The sequence below is a fragment of the Ambystoma mexicanum genome, chromosome 1q, assembly GCF_040938575.1.
Source record: "Ambystoma mexicanum isolate Mex_15411 chromosome 1q, UKY_AmexF1_1, whole genome shotgun sequence".
In the NCBI taxonomy this organism is placed as follows: Eukaryota; Metazoa; Chordata; class Amphibia; order Caudata; family Ambystomatidae; genus Ambystoma; species Ambystoma mexicanum.
In genome coordinates, this window is record NC_090922.1 from 1099248686 (window position 1) to 1099269749 (window position 21064).

A 21064-nucleotide genomic window follows, 5' to 3' on the forward strand; every position below is an offset into this window, starting at 1 on the left:
TACTAACTACAATGGAGGCATTTGGTCCAAGAGGATTCTGTAGACTATGTGAAGAAATACGATCCAGGAGGCCTTAACACAAGTATTCATTGCTTGTTAAAACACTTTAGTGAAGATGTTAATGTTAAAGGACATTTGTACCGCGCACTATCACCACCGGAGTGGTTCCCTGGCGCTCTGGCGGCTCTGAAAGAGGGAGGGGAGGTGAGTTAGTGGGAGGAGGCTGGAAAAGTGCAAGAGTACAGTGATGTGCTGTTGGCAGCCTCAGCCCGGTGGGTCCGTCGGCTGGGCCCAGGGTGTTTGCGGCTGGTAGTCGTCGTGTACTGATGTACTGATGTACGAGTCTATGTGTGTTTGTTTTGTTGTTGCAGTGTAGTGAAGTTTGTGCGGTTTGTTGTGCTGGAGGTTTGTGGTTGTGATTGGTTTGGAGTTTGAGAGGTGTATGCAGAGGAGGAAATTATTAGTGGAATTGGTTAGTTGGCATCTCTATCCTGAGTTGAGTTGGGCTTGCGTAATATCACCCGATGGGGTGCTTCGGCATCCTGTGCCTCTGGATGGTCCGTGCCCGTTTTGCATTCAAGGCCCCTTGAACATCTCGCTGCCTCCTCCACATGCTCCGTCAACAACCCTGCATGTTCCTCACTCTCACTTACATGGCTAGTGCACCTGCCAGTGTCCACACTTCAGTTAGTGTGGTAATTGGTGGTATCTCGACAGTTCCTCAACCCAGTGGTATCTAGTAGCAGCTAAACGGGCTGTTAGGGATGTTGGTAAGGATTGGCTGGGGTTGTTGCTCTTTCTCCATGGGTCTCGCATGTGAACCACTCTGTCCGGCGTCACCCGTCCAGGGGCTGTGGGTGCTTATCAGTCGGTTCTGTGAGCTTGTCAATGTCCTTTCCCGTTTAGTCATTTTATCTTACTGTTGTTCCGGTTTTAGTCTCTGGTATTGAAGAGCCAGGTGTTTAGTAATTTTCAGAATTTTAGGTGATCTTTGGTGTTTCTTATTTCTTTTGGGATGTTGTTCCAAGTTTTTGCAGCTAAGTGGTAGAAGGCGGTTCCTCCGAGTTTTTTCTTGATGTATGGTTTTAGTTCCAGGAGGATTTCGTTGGTTGACCTGAGGGGTCTCGTCGGCTTGTAGATTATTTTCTTTTGTAGGAATTCTGCTCCTTGTCGCCGATTGCCCTGTGCGTTATGCACATTGTTTTGAAGGTGATACGCTGTTTTACTGGGAGCCAGTGTAGTGTTTTTAGGGCAGGGGTGATGTGGTCTCTTCTGGATAGTTTGAGGAGTAGCCTGGCTGCTGTGTTTTGGATCCGTTGTAGCTTCTTCAGTAGGTATTCCGGTATTCCGAGGTAGAGGCTGTTTGCATACTCGATTTTAGACATGATGAGGGTGACGATAGTGAGTGTTTTGTGTGTGAAGGAGAGGAAAGGTAGTATTTTTCTTGCCGTGTGGTGGAGGAAGAAGCATTTCTTGACTGTTGCGTTTATTTGCGGTTCTAAGTTTAGGGTGTTGTCCATCAAGACTCCCAGATCTTTTACTACCTTAGACGGTGATGGTGCGGTTCCCATTTCCGTAGGCCACGGGATGGCGGTTTCCTCCTCTTAGTTTTTGGATATGATCATGATTTCTGTTTTTCCTGGGTTGATTTTCAGGTTGTTGGCATTCATCCAGTTGAAGACTTCTTTTAGACAGTCGGTTAGGTTTGAATGATCGGCTTGGGTGTCTTTGATTTTGTAGGTGATTTGAGTATCGTCGGCGTAGTTGTAGCATGCAATGTTGTGTTTCTTGAACATTCTGTTAACTGGGGTTTGGTAGATGTTGTAGTACAGTGGTGATAGTGAGGATCCTTGTGGCACTCCACAGTCGTTAAATCGTGGGGTGGATTTTTAGGGTTTAATCCAAACGATTTCAGTTCTGTCTGCTAGGAATGATTTAGTCCAGCGCAGTGCTGTGTCTGTTATGCCTATGTCTTCTAGTGTTTTGGTTAGGGTGTCGTGGGTGACTGTGTCGAAGGCTGCGGAGAGGTCGAGAAGAATAAGGGCTGATGTTGTGTTGGAGTCTGCGTTTGTTTTTAGGTCGTCCCAGATGGATAGTAGTGCTGTTTCTGTACCTCTTGTGGGTCTGAAGCCAACTTGAGCTTGGTCTAGCAGGTGGTGTTCTTCAACGTATTCTTGGGTTAGTTTGTATACGTAGGTGTCAAGGAGTTTTGCTGGGTAGGGGATGTTAGAGATTGGTGTGTAGTTGGAGAGGTCATCTACGTCGCCGCTTCTGTTTTTCAGAAGTGGTTTGATGTAAGCTGATTTGAAGATCCTTGGTACGGTTCCTGTTGCTAGTGATAGATTTAGAAGGCTTCTGTAGTATTCTGCTGGCGTTCCTTGTGCGATGATTGATTTGTAGAAGTCCGGGGGACAGGGATCCATCGGTGAGCCTGCCTTCTTGCTGTGTTTTACCAGCATTGCGAATGCCTCTGCTGATACTTCAGGGAATTTATTGAGTTTGTGCTGCGGTTCTGAGATAGGTTTGTTTGGTTGTATGTTGTTGTTGGTTGGCCTCTGTTGGATGGTTTGCTGGATGTCATTGATGTTTTTTTGTTGAAGTGATCTGCAAGGTCGTTGCAGAGTTTCTCCGAGGGGGTTGGGTTGTTGTCACAGCCTGGTGGGTTTCTCATTTCTTTTATGATGTGAAACATTTCTTTTTGTGTGTTGGTCGCCTTTGTGATTCTGTCATCATAATGCTTTCTCTTTGCCTTTTTAATTTCCTCCTTGTATGCACGGATTTGCTTCTGGAACAGTGTTTTTTTGTCTTGGTTGTAATCTTTCCTCCATTCCAGTTCCATCTTTTTGTTTTCCTTTTTCATGGTGCTTAATAGTGGGGTAAACCATTTTTCCATTGCTCTCTTTTTTGATGGTGTAAATGTTTTTTCTGGGGCTACCTATGCGATCCATTTGTGTAATGTCTCTGCTTTCCCGTCTAGGTCAGCTAGCTCTAGTTCTGTTGTTGATGGTTAACTTCCGTTGTTCAAGTAGGTTGCTTTCTTTGACGTCTTTCCAGTTTATTTTTGTGGTGGTTGAGAGTTTAGGGGGTTGGATCCAAACTTGCGTAGGCAGAGTGATTATGAATGGGATGATGAGATGGTTGCTCCACAGTATTTGTATTGGCGGTGCCGTGTTGATGAGTTTTTCCTTAGCGAAAAGTGCATCCAGGGTGTGTCCTGCCGAGTGTGTTGCCCCATTTACTAGTTGTTGTAGTTTCATGGTGGTGAGTTGTTCAGTCAGTGAGTTTTGGGAGTTGGTGTGATTGAAGAGGCAGAAATATCTTTCAATATTTGTTACAGATGTTAGATTATTAAATACTAATTTTAAAAAGATATATGAATGCTTTTCAACTATCTCCTATTGTAGCCTTATTCAATTTTGTACCTAAATTAATGAAATTGCTTGTCAAAATATAAAGTATATAAGATTTTATATGTATGTTGCATGTGGTGCTTAGAGTTCAAATTTAAACCATGTAGCACTTGATTAATTTAATACAAAAATACTTTTCTACAATTGTCATTTATAATACACTGAAACTTATATGATACTCTAAATCCATGTCCTCACTAAGGCTGAGGTTTTTAACACACCGACAGTTTTTAAATAAGGGGTAGACATTGTGTTGTTGCTTGCCAAAAAGCTGCCCGAACAAACCGTTAATTGAGATTATTTGTCTCAATGAATTGCGGCTGTGTTTTGCCTCACTCCAGCAGACAAACCCATGCACTTCTAACACACAGGAAAGTATAACAAAAGGGCGGGCGATCGAAAACCCGGATGTGATGGCCACGTTTCCGTGAGCTTCCGGCGGCCCACATCAATATAGTCTAAATCCTTACTCAGACAGCACTTTCTAAGTGGATCCCATCGATTCTGGACCCCCTTACACTATGAGGAGTCCAGAGAGCCTAATCGTGCTGAGCTCAAACCCTTCTAGAGCGCCTCCCGCCTAGGCCGACTCCTCGTCTTGATCTGGAGGAGCGGCCTTGATGGTAGGGGGTCCCTTCCCATGCTAACACTGGCCTGCAGTGGGGGGGGGGTGCTTTACTGCTGGGGGACCCACGCTGGTGACCCCGGGAGCCGCTAGCAGCAGGAAGGGGCGTGGCAGAGCGGTGTAGGGCTGCGCGCCGGGAGTTTGGGCCTGTGCTCTTTGCGACGGGCTCCGTCAGATAGGCGTTGAGTAACAGCTATTGCATGTGTAAAGCTACTCGGGCGGTACGGACTCCGGCATTTTCTCTGTGGGGGAGCCGCTCCATCCTGACAAGCAGCTCCAGTTTTAACATTTGGGTCTCCCCCCCACGTCATTGCAGCATATTTACTGTGTGGCGGGCGAGGGGTCCCTATAGACCGCCAGGATCTGCATATAACAACATACCTGGCCTGCAGTTGGTGGTGGCTGGGTGGAGACTACCCTTTGTGTGAAACGGTGCAACTCAGAGATGCGCTCCTCGCGGTGCCACACATAAGAAGGACCAGAGGACTTCTGGAGATATACTGAGCCTGGGTGGCTCCTTGCTGCATTAGTTTGGTGGCACAGGTGGCCAAGATCCTGTGCTGGATGAGGAGGGGGCTCTCTGGGGGCTCCAGGGACACCATTGGGGATATCAGCCTTCACTGCTCCTGCACACTTTTCTCTTGTTACCATCAGCTGACTGCAACCTTGTTCCACCTCTACGTAGCAGTATCCAAGCTATCTGGGGGCAGCACTAAGGCGAGCTTAAAAGAGCGGATAAGCGCCAGTCCAAGTTACTATTCGCTGCCTCTTCGCAGGACAGTCCACTCATGTGTCAGACGCTGGGGCATCAGCTGTCAGTGGCCCGAGGCACCTGGCAACGTCAGACAATATGCAAGAAATGAATGTCATGTTTGAACAGCTGCAGGCAAGCCTCCATTCTATGGCTAATAAGCTGAATACCTAAATTGTAAAGTTGACCATATGCAAATGAGGTTGAACAAACATGGGGACAGATTGGATGAAGCTGAAACGAAACTTTCAACAGTGGAGGATGAAACCACGGCCGCCTTCAGAGAAATATCCATTAAAAAAATCTCTTAAGGTCCTCACTGATGAGCAGTGTGAGCTTGAGTGAGCGAGTGCACCGAATCCCAGGAAGCAGGCAACAGGTCCTTGGCACACCACCTAGACGGATAACAATCAAGTCTGCCAGATGGGCACTCTTATCTACAAGGATGTTCAAATTTGCTTCTTCCCAGATTCTGCTAATAAAATCCAAGCCTCCAGGAGAACATTTACAGATGTTAAAAGAAGACTGAGAGAAGGGTCTAAGATACGCAATGCTCTTCCTTGCAAAGTTCCGCGTTGGCCACAATGGTCGGGCAATGTTCTTATTGTGGTTTTTGGGGTGGGGGGGTTTGACTGGCGGATTGGGGTTGATGCTGGCGGTGGTGGGGGGCAAGGGGTATTGTTGGGTTTTAATTTGGATGAATGTTTAGTTCATTTTATGTGGCAGCAGAATTACATCTGCCCTGTGGTGGCACAGCAAATAATTATAGGGGGCTGGTGGTTACTGTTCGGTGATTTGGAGAGCTTGGAATGGGCAGTTTAGGATCATCAGAAGTTGATGAGCTTTCAAACTACAAACTACAACCGGGATCTTGATATTGTGGGTTGTAAGTGATGGCTGATGGGATACATTGCATGTCCTCGAATATCCATTAATTTCCCCTCAAAGGCACGCAAGGTGCTGCTGTATATGCAAAGACACCACGTGGATGTCGCCTACCTTCAGCAGACCCACCTCTCCCCGGCAGATGAGACAACATTTGCCAAGTCTTGGGGCGGCCACAGGTATTTCTCTTTCTCGGGTGTCTGTATTGTTATACAGGGTTTATTGTTTTTTTGTTTTACGGAAATGGCAAAGGATGCTGAAGGAAGGGCGTTAATAGTCACAGGGGTACTCCAGGGTAGTAAAGTTGGTCAATTACTATGGTCCCAACATTGACTCCCTCAAGGCTTTGGAGTGGGTTGAGACAAAGTTACCAAAATATTTGGCAAATGTAAATCCCTTGGTGGGCGATTTCAAAGTGGTGCTTGACCCAGACATAGACAGAACCGGAGGGATAATCGGGCCGGTCTCTAAAGCTTCGTACAAGATTCAACAACTCTGTACTACCATGGAGCATGTGGATGTTTGGAGGATCCGTCATCAACAATAAGGGGCTACATGTACAGGTCGGCAGTACACCAATCGGCATAAAGGCTGGATCATTTCCTTGTTTCAGAGAGGGTGGTGGTTGGGTCACTGACAGCTCTAAATGAGCACACACGCTATCTGAACATGCCCTAGTTACAAAATGAATGGTTATACCAGGTAGGGAAGGTGGTGGCACGTCTTGGATGTTCAAGAATGATAGTCTCTTGGACACAGTATTTTCGCGATTCCATTCCAGAGAGCATTCAAACATTTTCCGGGAAAACTTGGGGGTAGTGGCTTCTCACTCTGTACTCTGAGAAGTCTTTAAATGTGTTCTGCTTGGGCAATGTATCGCGAAGGAGGCTGGTAATCAGAAGACTATTAGGGCAAAACTAACCAGGAGTGAGTCTTTACTTCAACAGATTGAAGCTGAAGCAGGCTTTGCTAATAACCCTGCTCTCCAGTTGAAATTTTGCGAAGAGCTTGACACTTTCAGAGAATCAGCAGTATGATTTTTTTCATAGGCAGACTTCTGTCCATCTGTACGGAGAGGGTCAACGCCCCAGGCGGCTTAAGGCCCGTGCAGTAGGGGTCGAAGCCCATATATCTCACATCACCGCCATAAGAAACTGTGTGGGAGAACTACAATACACAGAAGAGGATGTCACATGTCAGTGGTGAAATTTGATAGCGCCTTATACTCTACCAAGACAACAGTGTCTTAGTCCCTGATAGATAGGTATTTAGATCAGGTAGCGTTGTATTGGTTCACTCTGGGGTAAAGGGAGTGGCTGTGTAGCCCTGTTAGGGCTCAGGAGATACACAATGCCATTCAGGCACTTCCCTCAGGAAAGGCTCCTGGACTGAATGGCTACACTGCCGATTTTTATAAGACGTTCTCTGCTACTCTGACACCACATCCTCTAAACGTGTTTCAGCAAGCCCTGCGAGATGGGAAGTTGCCTGAGTCTGTGAGAGAGGCCGTGGTCACGTTCCTATTGAAGCCAGGGAAGGACGCAGAGTACTGCTCTTCGTATAGACCGATTTCCCTCATAAATATCGATAATAAAATATTTTCAAGAGTTCTTGCTGCCAGACTGGTGCCGTTAATGGCCAAAAGCCTAAAGGCCGACCAGGCAGGCTTTATCCCTGGGAGGTTCACATCATACGGACTGCAAAGGGTGTTTGGCCTGATCTCGGCACTGGATCAGCAGATCTTGATGGTCGCTGCTCTCCTTAATGCCGAGAAGGTTTTCAATTCCATGGAGTGGCCCTTCATGTTCTCAGTGCTATGCAGTATGTGAGTTTGGGAGGCGTTTCTATCCCTGGTCTCTACTGTATACCTCTCTGGTCGTACATCTATATATTAATGGTCGTCTTTCTGGACCAATTTGGATGGGGCAGGGTACGAGACATGGGTGTCTCCTTTCCCCTCTTCTGTTCGCACTGGCGATTGAACCCCTACCGGAAGCTGATTCGGTTTAGCCATATCCACAGAGGTGTCCGTCTACATACCCATAAATTGGTCATTTCGTTGTATGCCGATGATATGATTCTGTTTGTTACTAACCCTGAGGCTAATCTGGCACCCATTGTGGCAGATGTACGCAAATTTGGTTATTACTCTGGCCTTAATAAGAACATGGCAAAATCGGTGCTGTTTCCATTGACTGACGGGATGGAGAGATATGCTGATGGATTGGGCTTAACTTGTTCAGGCCCGCTTTGTGGTAACGGATGGAGGCATTTGCTATTATCCCTATATGGTTACATATCCCTAGTTAAAATTATTCTTCTCCGTAGGTTCCTGTACCAAGGTCTTTCTTTAGGAAGTTGAAATCCGTGGAGTCAGGTATTATATGGGGCTGGGGGTAGACAGGCCCGAATACGATGGGATACGTTGATAATATCATTGGAGAGGGGTGGACTGGCGCTGCCTGATTTTGAATCCTATTACGACACAGCACAGGCGTCGTTTCTTTCCCACTGGTATTCCAACAGCCCGGATAGCTCTCATGTCCAAATAGAAAGAGCCCTTGTATCACTGGTGCTCTAAAAATCAGCCATCCTTACTTCACCGAGGTGTATAGGCAAGGCTAAGAATATGGTAGAGGGTACCTGCACAGCTTGCCCGCGAATAGAACAAAAGGCCAGCACTGATATCCTGTTCTCTCCCCTTTTGCCGGTCACACATGTACCTGGGATTCGCCTTAGACTTATTTGTATGTTTTAGACTTCAGAATCTGTTGGCGTGGTTCCCTTCCTTTCCCGCTGGCCCCCTCTCTCCTCCGATGCACCACTTTTACACAGCATAATAGAGTCTGAGGGCATTGGGAAGTTGGTATCACGTATTTACACCCAAATCATCAACACCAACGGGGGCTGGACAGAGGGGGCCCATGAGAAGTGGGAAGAATCTCTAGGTAACCCTATCCCGGATAACATATGGCGCTATTGTTGTGCACAAACCAAAAAGTTGATGCTGAACAGCAGATATAAGTTAATACATTTCAAGTTCTTACATTTCAGTTCTACTACACCCCTGCTAGCCTGCACAGATTTTTTCCTGAGGGGATCTGACGTCTGTCTGCGTTGTGGTCTCTCCCCGACCACCTTTATACATTTATCGTGGAACTGCCCTAGCTTTTGTGCTTTCTGGATGCAGGTCTTCCACAGGTGTGCCACACACTAAGTGAGATCACTGGAGACCAAATAGTACCCTCTCCCTTGGCTGTTTTGCTTGGGTACACAAAAAAAGCCCCCGGTCACGTCTGGCGTGTGCTGGGCCTGCTCTTGCTCCTGGCGAAGAGAAGAGTTGCTATGGTCTGGGGCTGGCGTCGCTCTCCTGAACATGCTCTCTGGAAGTCTTAAACCTTATATTGTCACGATGTAGAGGCTGAATGCTGCGCAATGGTACATCCTGCGAAGCCTAAAAATATTTGGGACACTTATAAGTCTTCTTGTTATCTAATGCCCACATGGACTCCACAGGCTCAGACCACTCTGCTGCAGATCTTGAATGAATGTATTCTTCCTGGGAACCCCTTGCGTGTGATGCTATTTTGGATAATGTGTGATGTACTGCTGCCATGTTAATTTATTATTTTTTGTCTTCTTGTTTTACTCTTAATAATAACAACAATAAAGAGAGTTTAAAAAAAAAAGAAAACTATAACAAAAGAAAGCCTTTGTGAGCATGTCTTTGAGTTTGTGCATTAAACCAAATGGGATATTTACTTGTTCTTCCATATCAATTTTTTCAAAATAATGTTGCAGCATACTTTTTCTTTCTTATAGCCAGTAAGCGATGCTTTAAACTTTTTATGAAATATTTTTCTTTCAGCGGTCAATCCGGGTTGGAGGTTAAATTGCTGGAAAGACCACTTATTCCTTCAGATATTGAAAATCCGGATTTAGATGCGAGCCAAAGCGAATCCAGTGGTTCTGAATCGGACAGTGACAGTCATGATGCACATGACCAGGAGTTTGTTTCAGCTCTGGTCCCAGGAAAACAAGCAAGTGTAACAGACTTGAACAAGAAGCTGCATGGAATCACAATATCAAATAGAAGACCAGCAGAGAAAGTACATGTGGGAGCAAAGGGAAAACATCATAACGTTACCATAGGCACAGAATCTAAGTTCAAAGAACAGACTGTGACAGCCACAGAACACAAAGACAAGGAATGCAAGGTGCCAGAAGGCACAGAAACTAAGGAGACGGAACAGAAGTTGCTTAAAGGAACAGAACCTCAAGTCAGAGAACAGAATGTGCCAGAAGGCACAGAGCCTAATGATTTAGAAAAGAGGGTGCCAGAAGGCACAGAACCTAAGTACATAGTACAAAAGGGGCCAAAAGCAACAGAGCCTACGAATTTAGAAAAGATGGTGCCAAAAGGCACAGAACCTGAGTACATAGTACAAAAGGGGCCAGAAGGCACAGAGACCAACGATTTAGAAAAGATGGTGCCAGAAGGCACAGAACCTAAGGACATAGAACAGAATTTGCCAAAACACACAGTCCCCAAAGATATTGATGAAACGGTGGTGAAAGACACAGAACCTATAGACAAAAAACTGAAGGTGCAGAAACCCAAAGATGCAAATGACTTCGAAGAGAAGGTACTGAAACTCACAGAACAACTAAAGGCATGCAATTTATGTGCGCCTGATCTAGGAAGCGCTTCCATCTTTGAGAAGGAACCCGTCGTTGTCGTTTCAGGTAACCAGTCAACAAGGCAGGCTAAGAATGTTCACACCTCTGAAGATCTTTGCGCTGGCTCTCGAGTGACATCAAGAGGAGTAAGCAAAAGAGGTGCCGAGCGACTCCGGAAGCTACTTGATAAGTCAAAGCAGTCCCTCACCTCAGACAGGCCTGTCCTTGTTGACTCTGTTGCTATAAAGCTAACCATGTTGGAGATGCTGATGCAAACGCTGATGGAGTGGAAGACAGAGGAAACATTGACATTTCTGTATGGCTCCAACAATACTGAGGTTGAAAACAATGAGCTTGATGAAGATGACCTGGACCTTGACCCTGCTGACCTTGACTATCCTGAAGAGTCTTTACATAGAGAATGTCAGAATAGTTTGAATGAATCTTTGCCCTTTAAGGAGGTGGACACTGCGGGCAAGCCATTGCCCAGCTATGAGAAACTGCAAGAAGAAACTGCGCTCTTAGACCTTAGGGTCAGAGAGTTTTTTAAAGGAAAATACACTTTGCCAGAAGAAGTAAACCAAGTGGAAAGCGAAGAAAGGAATCAACTGGGTGAAAATGTAGTAAGTACCACTCTTCCCATCCTGTCTCAAATGCTTCCTATATAGTATACTGTGTTGCATCTAGTTCTGCTACTCATTGTTACCTTACTTAATGTGGGGAGTTCACCCCTGAGTGCACAATCGTGTTTCTAATGAAGCACATATATGGGTAACTATCAACTACAGGGATATATTCCACCCACGGGGGGTTCAGAGTCACATCTGAAAGATGAGGGCAGAGCTCGACTTGTCTGTCACCCAGAACCCAGAGATGGAATATACCTCAGAATTGATAGCTTCACATCTGTAATTTTATTTTGTGAATGCCCACAGCAACACATTTTCACACCCTTCGCTGTCTCCATGGACTAGCATGGCAGAGGGTGGAAAGGGAAGCACAGGCCAACTATTTGGATTCCTTCTCTCCTCATCTTCAAATAAATACCTGAGAGAGAAAATGCTGTGTTCCCTTGTGGAGGTTGATTGTGAATTCCAAAGTCCTCTGCCTTGACCTACTAGTAGGTGGATAGAGTATTCTGAAAGGGCAATAGTTGCTAATGGCGCCACAACATGGTTTTTCATTTGCCCCTCTTATAAACCACCATACCTCAATACCTGCCTCTTGTGTACTCTATCTACATTGTTTGGTAACTGTTGGGTAAATTAACAGAACCACAGGTGATGTATCGCTCTATTACCAGGGTTTTCATATTGCAGTAGACATTATTTGGCAGGGTATGTCCTCCTGCCAAATGACTGAAGTTCTGTCCCTCACTTGGTTCGGGTTGCAGTGATGAGATGAGGAAAGGGAAATGAGAAGTAGTTTAAAGATATGCGCTGTAGTACTGGCAAGCTCAGTTGACCACTTTTTCTCTGAAGCTACACAATTGGCCACATTAGTGCTGGCCTACTTTGCTTTTCTCTAAAATCCAGGATGTTAATTTAAGTATAATAACATATTTGGATGTCACTGCACTGTTGGACCAAATTGGGCTCCACTGTAGTTGCAAATGTTAACAGCATAATTCACCATAAATCACAGAAATACAGGAAAAGTCACTTTGCTTAGTTGTTTCGAGATTCTGCGGTATAAAATGTGTCTTGATTGCAAATGAGTGAAAATGGCTATGGTTTACTACATATTTGGGGCTTTAGCATAACCTATAACATGGGGTGCTTTACAATACAGCTTACCCGAAATCTTTTTCACAACAAAATGTAGAACTAATGGCCTATGGCCCCATGTGTTAAGGGTAGCTAATTTTATACTTTTGTAAGAGATAGACTGGTTGTTGATGAAAGGCACAGTCTTTAAGATTGGGCATACCATTAAAGGCCATATGCCTTTTTTTGGGATTAATTGGAATTGAAGCAAAGGTGGGGCATTTTTAAAGGTTTCTGTTGCACCAAATTGTGGAACCTCAACACCTCTGCCATTAGTATACAGCGTCAACCAATGAAAATAATAATCAGTCTAGCTGGGCACACATTTAATCTTCAGGCTAGAACTCTATCCTAAACCACCAACAGCACCCACCGATGTGCCTGACCTCTGTGATGCTTACTGATGCCTAGGCAGCCCACCTAAATCCTAACCCGGCAAAAATGCACACAACCATCTTTAATTTAAACTTGGAACCTCCTACACATGGACTGCGGTCACCAAGGGCGTTCCAACCACAAAGTGCATTGAGGCCATACAAATGGGGAAATAGCGATATATAAATGACGAATACAATACAAAAGCACTTCAAGACACCCAAGGAGGGAGATCAGGTGACAAGGAAAATAAAGGGCAAAGTGATGGTAGCTGTAAGAGGCTTAAAGAAGGGGATGGGAAAAGTGAGGTAACCATTCACGGTACAGGTGAGTTCATGCGTAGTATGTGAAAAGCAATTTAACAGCTAAAGCTTAAACAATGACAACATAAGATATTCTGTAAATTAGTACAGCAGTAGTTGTTGGCTTTATAAAAGAGAACATGTATACATCAGCGAAATATACTCCAAATTGGTAGAATGGAGGCTAAGTAGACTTTTGAGAACCACAGGCTAAACCATTTTAAGACACAATGGAAATCCACATTACACATTGCACTACAGTTTTAATTTCATTATACACTTTCAATGGGAATTTCTCTACAATCTTCGCTTAAAATGCCCAATCTCTGTGTCCTGTCCTCTGTCCACCATATTATATGGCGCCCCAACAACTGGGAAAGGACCGGAGCCATATGCACCACAGGTATAATCTTCCCTTTAATTTAGAAGGTGTGCGTGGACACATCCATGGGGCGTTACTCCACCGCACAAGCCCTGCGCTCTATAGCCACCCATCCGCCAGTTTTCTGTCCACATGGGCACCGATGCCTTCAATGCAGGACTTTTTGTTTTCGCTCCCTTTGCCTGACTCTTTCTTTTTATTCTTCCATCAGTCAGATTTTGGCATCCCTGATCGCTTGGCGCATGTCTGTTTCTGGTAGGTTCTCTTAATGCACGTTCTGCCCCTTCCTGGCATCTGACTTTCCTCGGACTCGACATCCGGTAGTGTGCTTGTTCTGCTTCTGTCTCACTTATGCAGAGGGCTCTGTGACAAGGCCAGTGCCCTGACATTGACGGGAGGAGTATGGGGATGCTCATAACAAGGCAGTCCACATCCAGTCCTGGACCTGAGGGACAAAGGCAACTCTTCTATCAGGCACTTCTTTGGATAAGGATGTACTGATAGTGGCTACCAAGATTAGGGAGAAACCACACTTTTGTCAAACCTCAAATAATAAAGTAGAAGCCAGGTACCGCCAGGTCACTGTAGACTCGTTGCAACTATTTACCCACTCCAAGGGTGCAGAAGTAAGGCTCTGACACAATGGTGGCATATCTTTAGGTACAGACTTTGATTAATCAAGGAAGTGTTGGAAAAATGCCTCTGTATCCCGAAGCTAAGAGGAGTTTACCTGCCTCAAAGAAAACAAGTGAAATTGTCAGGATGTCCAAAACCAAAAAGTGTCTCACAAGCCTACCTCTGTCCCTAACACGAATAACTTAACCCAACTGTGCATGGATGATCTCTTCCCAAAGTAAAGTGTTCATGTTGGTTCCAACCAACAGAAAAGATCCCAGTCTCTCAGGTAATCAGAAACTGGTGAAATAAACAATGTTCACAAATATAGGATTCCAAGTCTAGGGTTGTGCTCCTTTCCCCTAGACTACTTCTTATTCTACATTCCTTCCTTTTGGGCCTCAGAACCCTGTACCCTTTTAGGTTAATGTCAATTGGCAATTCACAAGGCTATATTCCTCAGATTCACAGTACTTTATCCCACCAATGTGGCACGCTTCCTTACCTACCAAGCGTCAGATTATATCCTTTGTGATGAATCCCGAGGTATCATCACTGCTTTAGATGGGGGGAACCCGCTTCCATGAGGCCAGGGAGGTGAGGCCCGCTACCAGACAGTACACCTGGGGTTGGTACTCAGCGGGATCATCTCATGGGGCTGGAGGACCCCATTGAGAGTAGTGGTGATCTCGGGAGAACGCAGTATCCCTGTCACCCTCCCACCTTTCCTCAAAAGCCCGTCCATTCCCCAATACATAATGCCCCAGTGTGTTTTTGCAAGATATCTCAGACAGAAAACACTGGGATGAGGAAGAGGCCATGAGTAATGAAGATCACTGACAAGAACAAAGGTTTACGCTCTAGCCTTTGCAACAACATAATTGGTCAGCTGTCATTCAAAGGCAGAGCGGGAAGAGAACGATGGCGTCTTTATTCTCAGTTCTGTGCAGACCGAGACCTTGGCAAGGGCCGCACAGACCCACAGCAGTGAGAGGCCGACTATGTTGAGGAGGAAAGCAGGCTTGCAGAGGACCCACAACGAGCGAAGTCAGACCCGAGAGGAGGGAGCAGAGCTGCTGCGCAGACACCAAATCCCCAGCAAGCTGCAGGAGAGAGACACAGAGGACTGGGGAAGGTCCCACTGTACCCGAGAAGCCACTGAAGCCTCTGGGGAGACCCATGAACAAGCAGAGAGAAACAGCCAAGTCCCTACAGGTACAAGGGTGGCTAGTCTGTAGGTTGGGGAGACCCAGAGAGCATATGGGTCACAAGGCAAAGCAAAGAGAGAACACTTATGGGACAGAGTGCTCTAGTGAAGGGGATCTGGGACCCATATCACGGTATAAGTCGACCAGTAACAAGGGGGAACATATATCCTTTAAATTTAAGCGGTACTCACAGACCTTGGCAGGAGTGTAATCCAAGGCTATGTACCGAAGGAAGATCAAAGCAAGATAATGTTGCGACTAATCAAGCGATTGGGGTCTGGAACCCATATCAGAAAAGCATACCACAGCCAGTCATAAAGGGTTATGGGAACTTTGCAGCTACAAGTGGTATTCACAGATCTTCGCAGGAGAGTAAACCAAGGCTGTGGAGCAGAGAGAGAGATTAGATAAAAAGAATATTGTGAACGAACACGTGAAAGGAGTCTGGGACCCATGTTGGGGGAAGGGTTCCCTGGACCGCATTCAAGAGGAATACAAATTTGTAGGTAAAAGGGACACTCAGAGACCTTAGCAGGAGAGTAAACCAGGGCTGTGGGTGCAAGTGAAAACAGAGAGACAGAACTGAGAACTCAAGAACGTTGTGCACCCCACTTGGCAGGAGAGTGGTCCAAGAGAAGGGGTACTGGGAACAGGGTCTGGGACGACAGCATGTGAAAGGAACAATCACAGCTTAGCTAGGGAGAGAAAACCAGGCATTTTTTACCTCGCCCCCGTACCTAGGAGGTGGGACTGCTCACAAAGACAAAGTTGGATACAGCTGGAAGGACTCCGGGAAAGGGAATCATCCCCCTGAGTCTAGTTAACGTTTGTTTATTTTACTACACCTTTATGGAACTTTTGTTTTGAACTACGAAACTGGGCCTCATGTCAGCAGTCAAGAGACATTTCCCTTTTCACCTTCTGTTAAGTTAAGATTGTGAGGGTTAGGATTTGGGCACAGGACGGCAAACTTTACTTTGGACATTCAAACACTGACCGTTTCATTAGCTAGTTTTGTTGAGACAGGCAAACCCCTCTTAGCGGTAGGATTAGCTAGGATTTCTTCCAACTCCCAAGCATTTTTGTTGTTAACAAAAGTGTTTGTCTATCAACATGCCGACCCTTGTGTCGGTCTCTTATTCCTACACCGTCTCACCTTCTAATTAGTCCTTTTCAGTTCCAGTGTTCTTGACCCACTTGTTCCCAAACTCTCATGTTGATGCAGGTCTCAGACTCGCAATATTCTCAATGGCTTGGTTTACTCTCCTGCCAAGCAATTGTCCACTCATGTACTGTCTCTCTTTCTCACTCTCCCCCAGACCCTCCTATTCTCCATTACGTTGATTTTGCCTTTCATATGGTTGCAAGTCCCAGACTCGCAATGTAGCGTTGTATCTGCTTGGTTTACTCCTCTGCCAAGCATAAAAGTCTTCTTTGTTGGCTTCTTTTCCAATCAGGGTCCCAGACCCTTTTATTCACGGCTTCTCATATGAGTGCAGGTCCCAGACTCACAATCCGTTATCCTGTCTGTTTAGTTCAGTCTCTTGCCAAACATACGATTCCTCTTTCTCTATTTGGGCTGTTTTTGGGGTCCCAAACGCTCTTATGTCTTTCATATGCGTGCGGTCCCAGACTCGCAATCTTATCTTAGGGTCCAAGACCCTCTTGTTCCAGCTTCTACTTTCACCTCTTTGCTTCCCCGGATCTCTAATGCCTGCCTCTTGGGTAACGCGCATACCTGTATTTCTTTCTTGCAGGTACCAGTGTTTTCCAAGCAGCTGCGTTGCTTCTTGAGGCTCCGGTAGTGATCGGTTAACTGGCAACGTCTGCAGCGGCTCTGCAGATGTCAGAATCGGCCTGGCTGCACGTCCTCTCGCATAGATGCTTTGCGGGGCCTGGGGTGCACAGAGGTATGTCCCGGCTGCGGCCTGAGTAGTACTCTGTAGTACTTCCGTCTTGGACCACGTTTGGGTGCTCCTGCTCCTTCTTCTCCTCCGTTCATGGCTTCCCTTTCGGCTCTCATCTGCTTTCCTTATACCCAGTAATCAGCACTAGCTCACAAGCATAGCCAGGGTGCCCAAATTAATCAAGAAAGTGTAGGTGGGGTTTTCTTTGAGGGAAAAGGTTTTAAATACAGGATTAAAGGTAATGCTTTTTACAGCAGTCGTTTTGTTGAAAATGGGTAGCAAGCCATGCAATTTACAATCGGTTCTGCAGGGTTAATACATGAATAAATCCAATTAATGCCATGTCACAAACAGTACAGAGGAACATTTTCCAAAAACACGTTGGCTGTGCCCAAAAAGGCCATTCATGCCACAATGCGTAGACCTAGTCATGCTGGGTGTGCCAGAATGGCCACCATAAGGTAGCACTTGTTGGCGCTGTGTCAAATAATGCCAATATTGCCATTGTAAGCCGATATTTTCATGCCGGCTCTGCCAATATATGCCAGTTTTGGCACTGTAAGAACACACTAAAATTGTCTATACCCAGTAATGCCACCATTACCTCTGTAAGTGCACTCATATTGGCTATGCCTACTAGTGCCAAATTGGCACTGTAATAACAAATGAATGTTGGCTGTATCCAATATTGGCAGTAGTGTCACTGTGAGAAGATATGACCATTTTGACAGCCCTGAGCTTGTTGGCTGCAGCCACCCCACCAATTCACCGGATTGACTTCTTCACATCCTGCGCTGTGTTTCGCTTCTTGTCCACCCTAACACCGGATTGACTTTGTGCAGCCTGCGCTGTGTTTCGCACTTTGACTACCCTAAACACCAGATTGACTCTCTCACCCTTACCTGCTTAGTCTTAAATGTTTGCCTGCATGCCTGATGTAGCTCCTCATTCCATGAGGCAAGGCTTTTCCAGGCTGTAGACACTCGTACATGCTTGTCATAAATGCATGTTTGGCTTTCGTTTATGCAGTCTACCTACTTGTGCCTGCACTTATTTTAAACATGTTTTGCATTTAATTGTACCTCTCACGTTCCTCCCCTCCTGCACTTCCCTTCCTCCGCCTCTCCCTCCCTTTTTTCATGTTTCAGCACTTGCACATTCCAAATAGTCTCACGACCTAGTCAGAACGCTTTTGTTTATTTTCGTTCCTTCCACCCCTTCCCTCACTTCCCCTCCTTCCCCCTGCTCTCATGCTATAGCACCTGCATGTTGCAAATGATTCAAGACCTTCTAAGAACATTTTTATTTTATTCCTTTTTCCACATCCCTATTCCCCCCCTTGTCTTGGTGCACCACTGTGAGATGACAGGCTTATTCGGTGTGCATAATCACATCAGTATTGCACCGTCTCAGGGTCCTGCCTATAAAACAAAGCTCCCTGGGCCTGCAACACCCTGGACTCTGCCTACAAGTGTGGAAGCCATCAATTTTTTATTTATTTATTTTGCATTTTTAAAGCGCTCACACAGCCCGCGGGCATCGAGCCGCTGTTACAGGAATTGTTTGTTTTTTAGTTGCGTAATTATTTTTGTCTTAATTGCGTATTTATAACACGCTTCAATACCCAGAGGTTTCTAAGTGCGGACCGGGGGATCGAACCTGTGTTGCTTCGTGTCTTCTTGCTTCCAAGGCGAGCACGTTGCCGCTGAGCTATCCTTCCGAGAGCTATCCTCATCTAGAGCACTGTGATTGGCTCTCGCAATGACAGATTATGAATTATAATTGTACATTTATATGCGACACACTGCCTGCTTTATTCCGTCTCCCCTGAGCGTCCAGTCCAGGCATCTGCAGCCGAGGGTCAAAAGCAGCAAATAGGTGCTACCTATTGGGGCCAGAAAGGGCCTAGAACCTCTGCTCAAGCCAGGACATCAATGAGCTCACCCTTTACCTGACTTCTGCTTCCACACATAGGTATCTTTCCACGCACTGACTAGCCTTTCACCACAGACCTTCTGTTATTCACATGACCAACAAACATTTCTTTTTTCTGACCTGCTAACAGTATTTCGGTTACTATAGCCCTATTTGAGCCCAACTCAGAACATACACCTGCTTCTTCTCAGCCAACCATCCACCCCTTCCCTTTCCGCTCACCCACCTACCCCCTCTTTCTCTCGCTCTCTATCTCCCCCTCTCGCTCTATCTTGGGCTGCACCCTTTCTTCATTGTCTTCACTTGCCTATTTCATTTACCCCTCATCATGCATCTTGACTTCGTACCATTCCCAATCCTACCTACTCTTCCACCTCCCTTTTCTCATGGCCTTCAACGTCAACTTGGTGTAACTTCTGCATCACTCTCAGGTCTCTCATCTTCCTCCTTGCCCCCTGCACCCGCACCAATCAAATAAGATGCTCCCTTGTTCCCAGGATCACCAACCTCATGTATCCCCCTTGCCTAGCACACCACCTGCTCCTCTCCCCCACCTTATATCACCTTTTAACTTGGCCTCTGGAATGCACAAGTAGGCCTACATAACTCATCACTTCGACTCTTATGACCCTTAACTTTCACTTCTTGCTATCACAGAAACCTGGATCCCTTTCATGACTCTGCCACACTAGCAGCTCTCCACACTGTCTTGGTTACCTCCTCCCACTCTCCGGACCTGTTGGAATCAATAAGGCCCTCAACACTGCCCCTCTACCTTCATCTGACATCAACACCTCTTTTGAATATGCCTCTATTCGACTCCAACCTCCTACTCCTCTCACTGTTTTGGCGATCTATTGACCGCCTGGTCCTCTCAACTCCTTCTCCTTCAGTCACTTCATCATGACATCCCTGTTGTCATGCTGGGGGACTTTAACCTCCCTCAGCAGCCTCTGCCTTGATCTTAACTCCCTCCTGTCTGACCACTCCCTCCACGACCAGCCTATGCCCTCTGCTGTGAACTGTCTTGGCCTTGTTTTTCTCTCCAATTCACTCTCCTCTTCTGGACTCTTCATTGACCCCTCTCCCTCTGATCACTTGATTGTTCACTTTAACATCTCAGTCCCAGCAAATCCTCATCTCCTGCCTTCAATGACTAAGAGGAAAGTCAGGCAGGACTCTCTTGCCCCTTAACCCGATGTGAGATCCTTTCTCCTGTCTCTTTCACTTATTCATGCCTCTTCCATTGACTATGATTTCTCTGACTTTCACTATGTGTCATGGTATTTGCATGGGAACCCACACCTCTAACACAAACACATGGTGTAAAGCCTGAGACACATATAGGGGCTAGATGGGTGAAAGCCTGGCAAGCAAAACATGCACTGAGGAACTATTAATATGAACACCTTCTTATAAGCCTTGTTTTCCAGTCACTTCCTGTGCTCCCAACATGGATGCCTGGGGACATCCAGGAACTGTGAGAAACTGTGAGGCACGCTCTAGTGTTTGGGTGTGGCTGCCTATATAAGCCACAGCCAAGAATTGGTCCATGCTTCGTGTGCCTTCTGTTGCCTTGTGCACATGTTCACCTCCGCCTGGATTCCTGCCTGTTTCCGCTGCTCTGCAGCCTGGAGCTACCTTACGTGTTTCCTGTCTCCCATCGCTCGGATATCCTGAGATCACCGTCAGCTGTTTTCTTCGCGATCAAGGTGAATCTCCGCTCTTCCGCGCACCCGGACCCGATCTTCAGCTCTCCTGCGCATCCAGACCCAATTTTCAGCTCTCCTGCACTCCGGACCCGATCTTCAGCTCTTCCGTGCACCGGACTAGTCCAACGGAAGAAAGGAGAAAACAAGTTAGAACAAGAAAGCGCGCGCAAGCAAAATAAAGCCTCAGTCTCCCGCGCGACCATAGAACTTACCTTATGAGGCGAGGCTAGCAGAACTCTTTTCTCCACGCCCGCAACCAGCTTGCAGTCCGCTTTGAGACCTGTAAAGACAATAAACTTCATTACAACGCTCAGCTTTTCCCCAATCTACCGCCTACCTTGAAAACCGCATGCAAACCAGTGAAGCAACCGGTTTCTATAGAACTTCCCACTCACAGTTGGATTTACTTGTGGGCTCTTGGACTTAAGCCCATTCATTGAACTCACGGACATACCCAGTGCTGTAACTGGGTGAACTCCGGAAAGTGCACTTCGCACTCACAACTGCCTGA

General features: G+C 46.2%; 1 protein-coding gene across 3 annotated transcripts in view; it reads left to right on the plus strand.

Annotated features, from left to right (window-relative positions):
• RPAP2 (RNA polymerase II associated protein 2) overlaps positions 1-21064 on the plus strand; it is a 1184138-nt gene that overhangs the window by 412951 nt on the left and 750123 nt on the right. For all 3 annotated transcript variants that reach the window (XM_069641788.1, XM_069641789.1, XM_069641790.1), the window contains one exon: positions 9540-10974. In XM_069641788.1, coding sequence (XP_069497889.1) covers positions 9540-10974 — 1435 coding nt within the window. The remainder of the gene's footprint in view (positions 1-9539; positions 10975-21064) is intronic.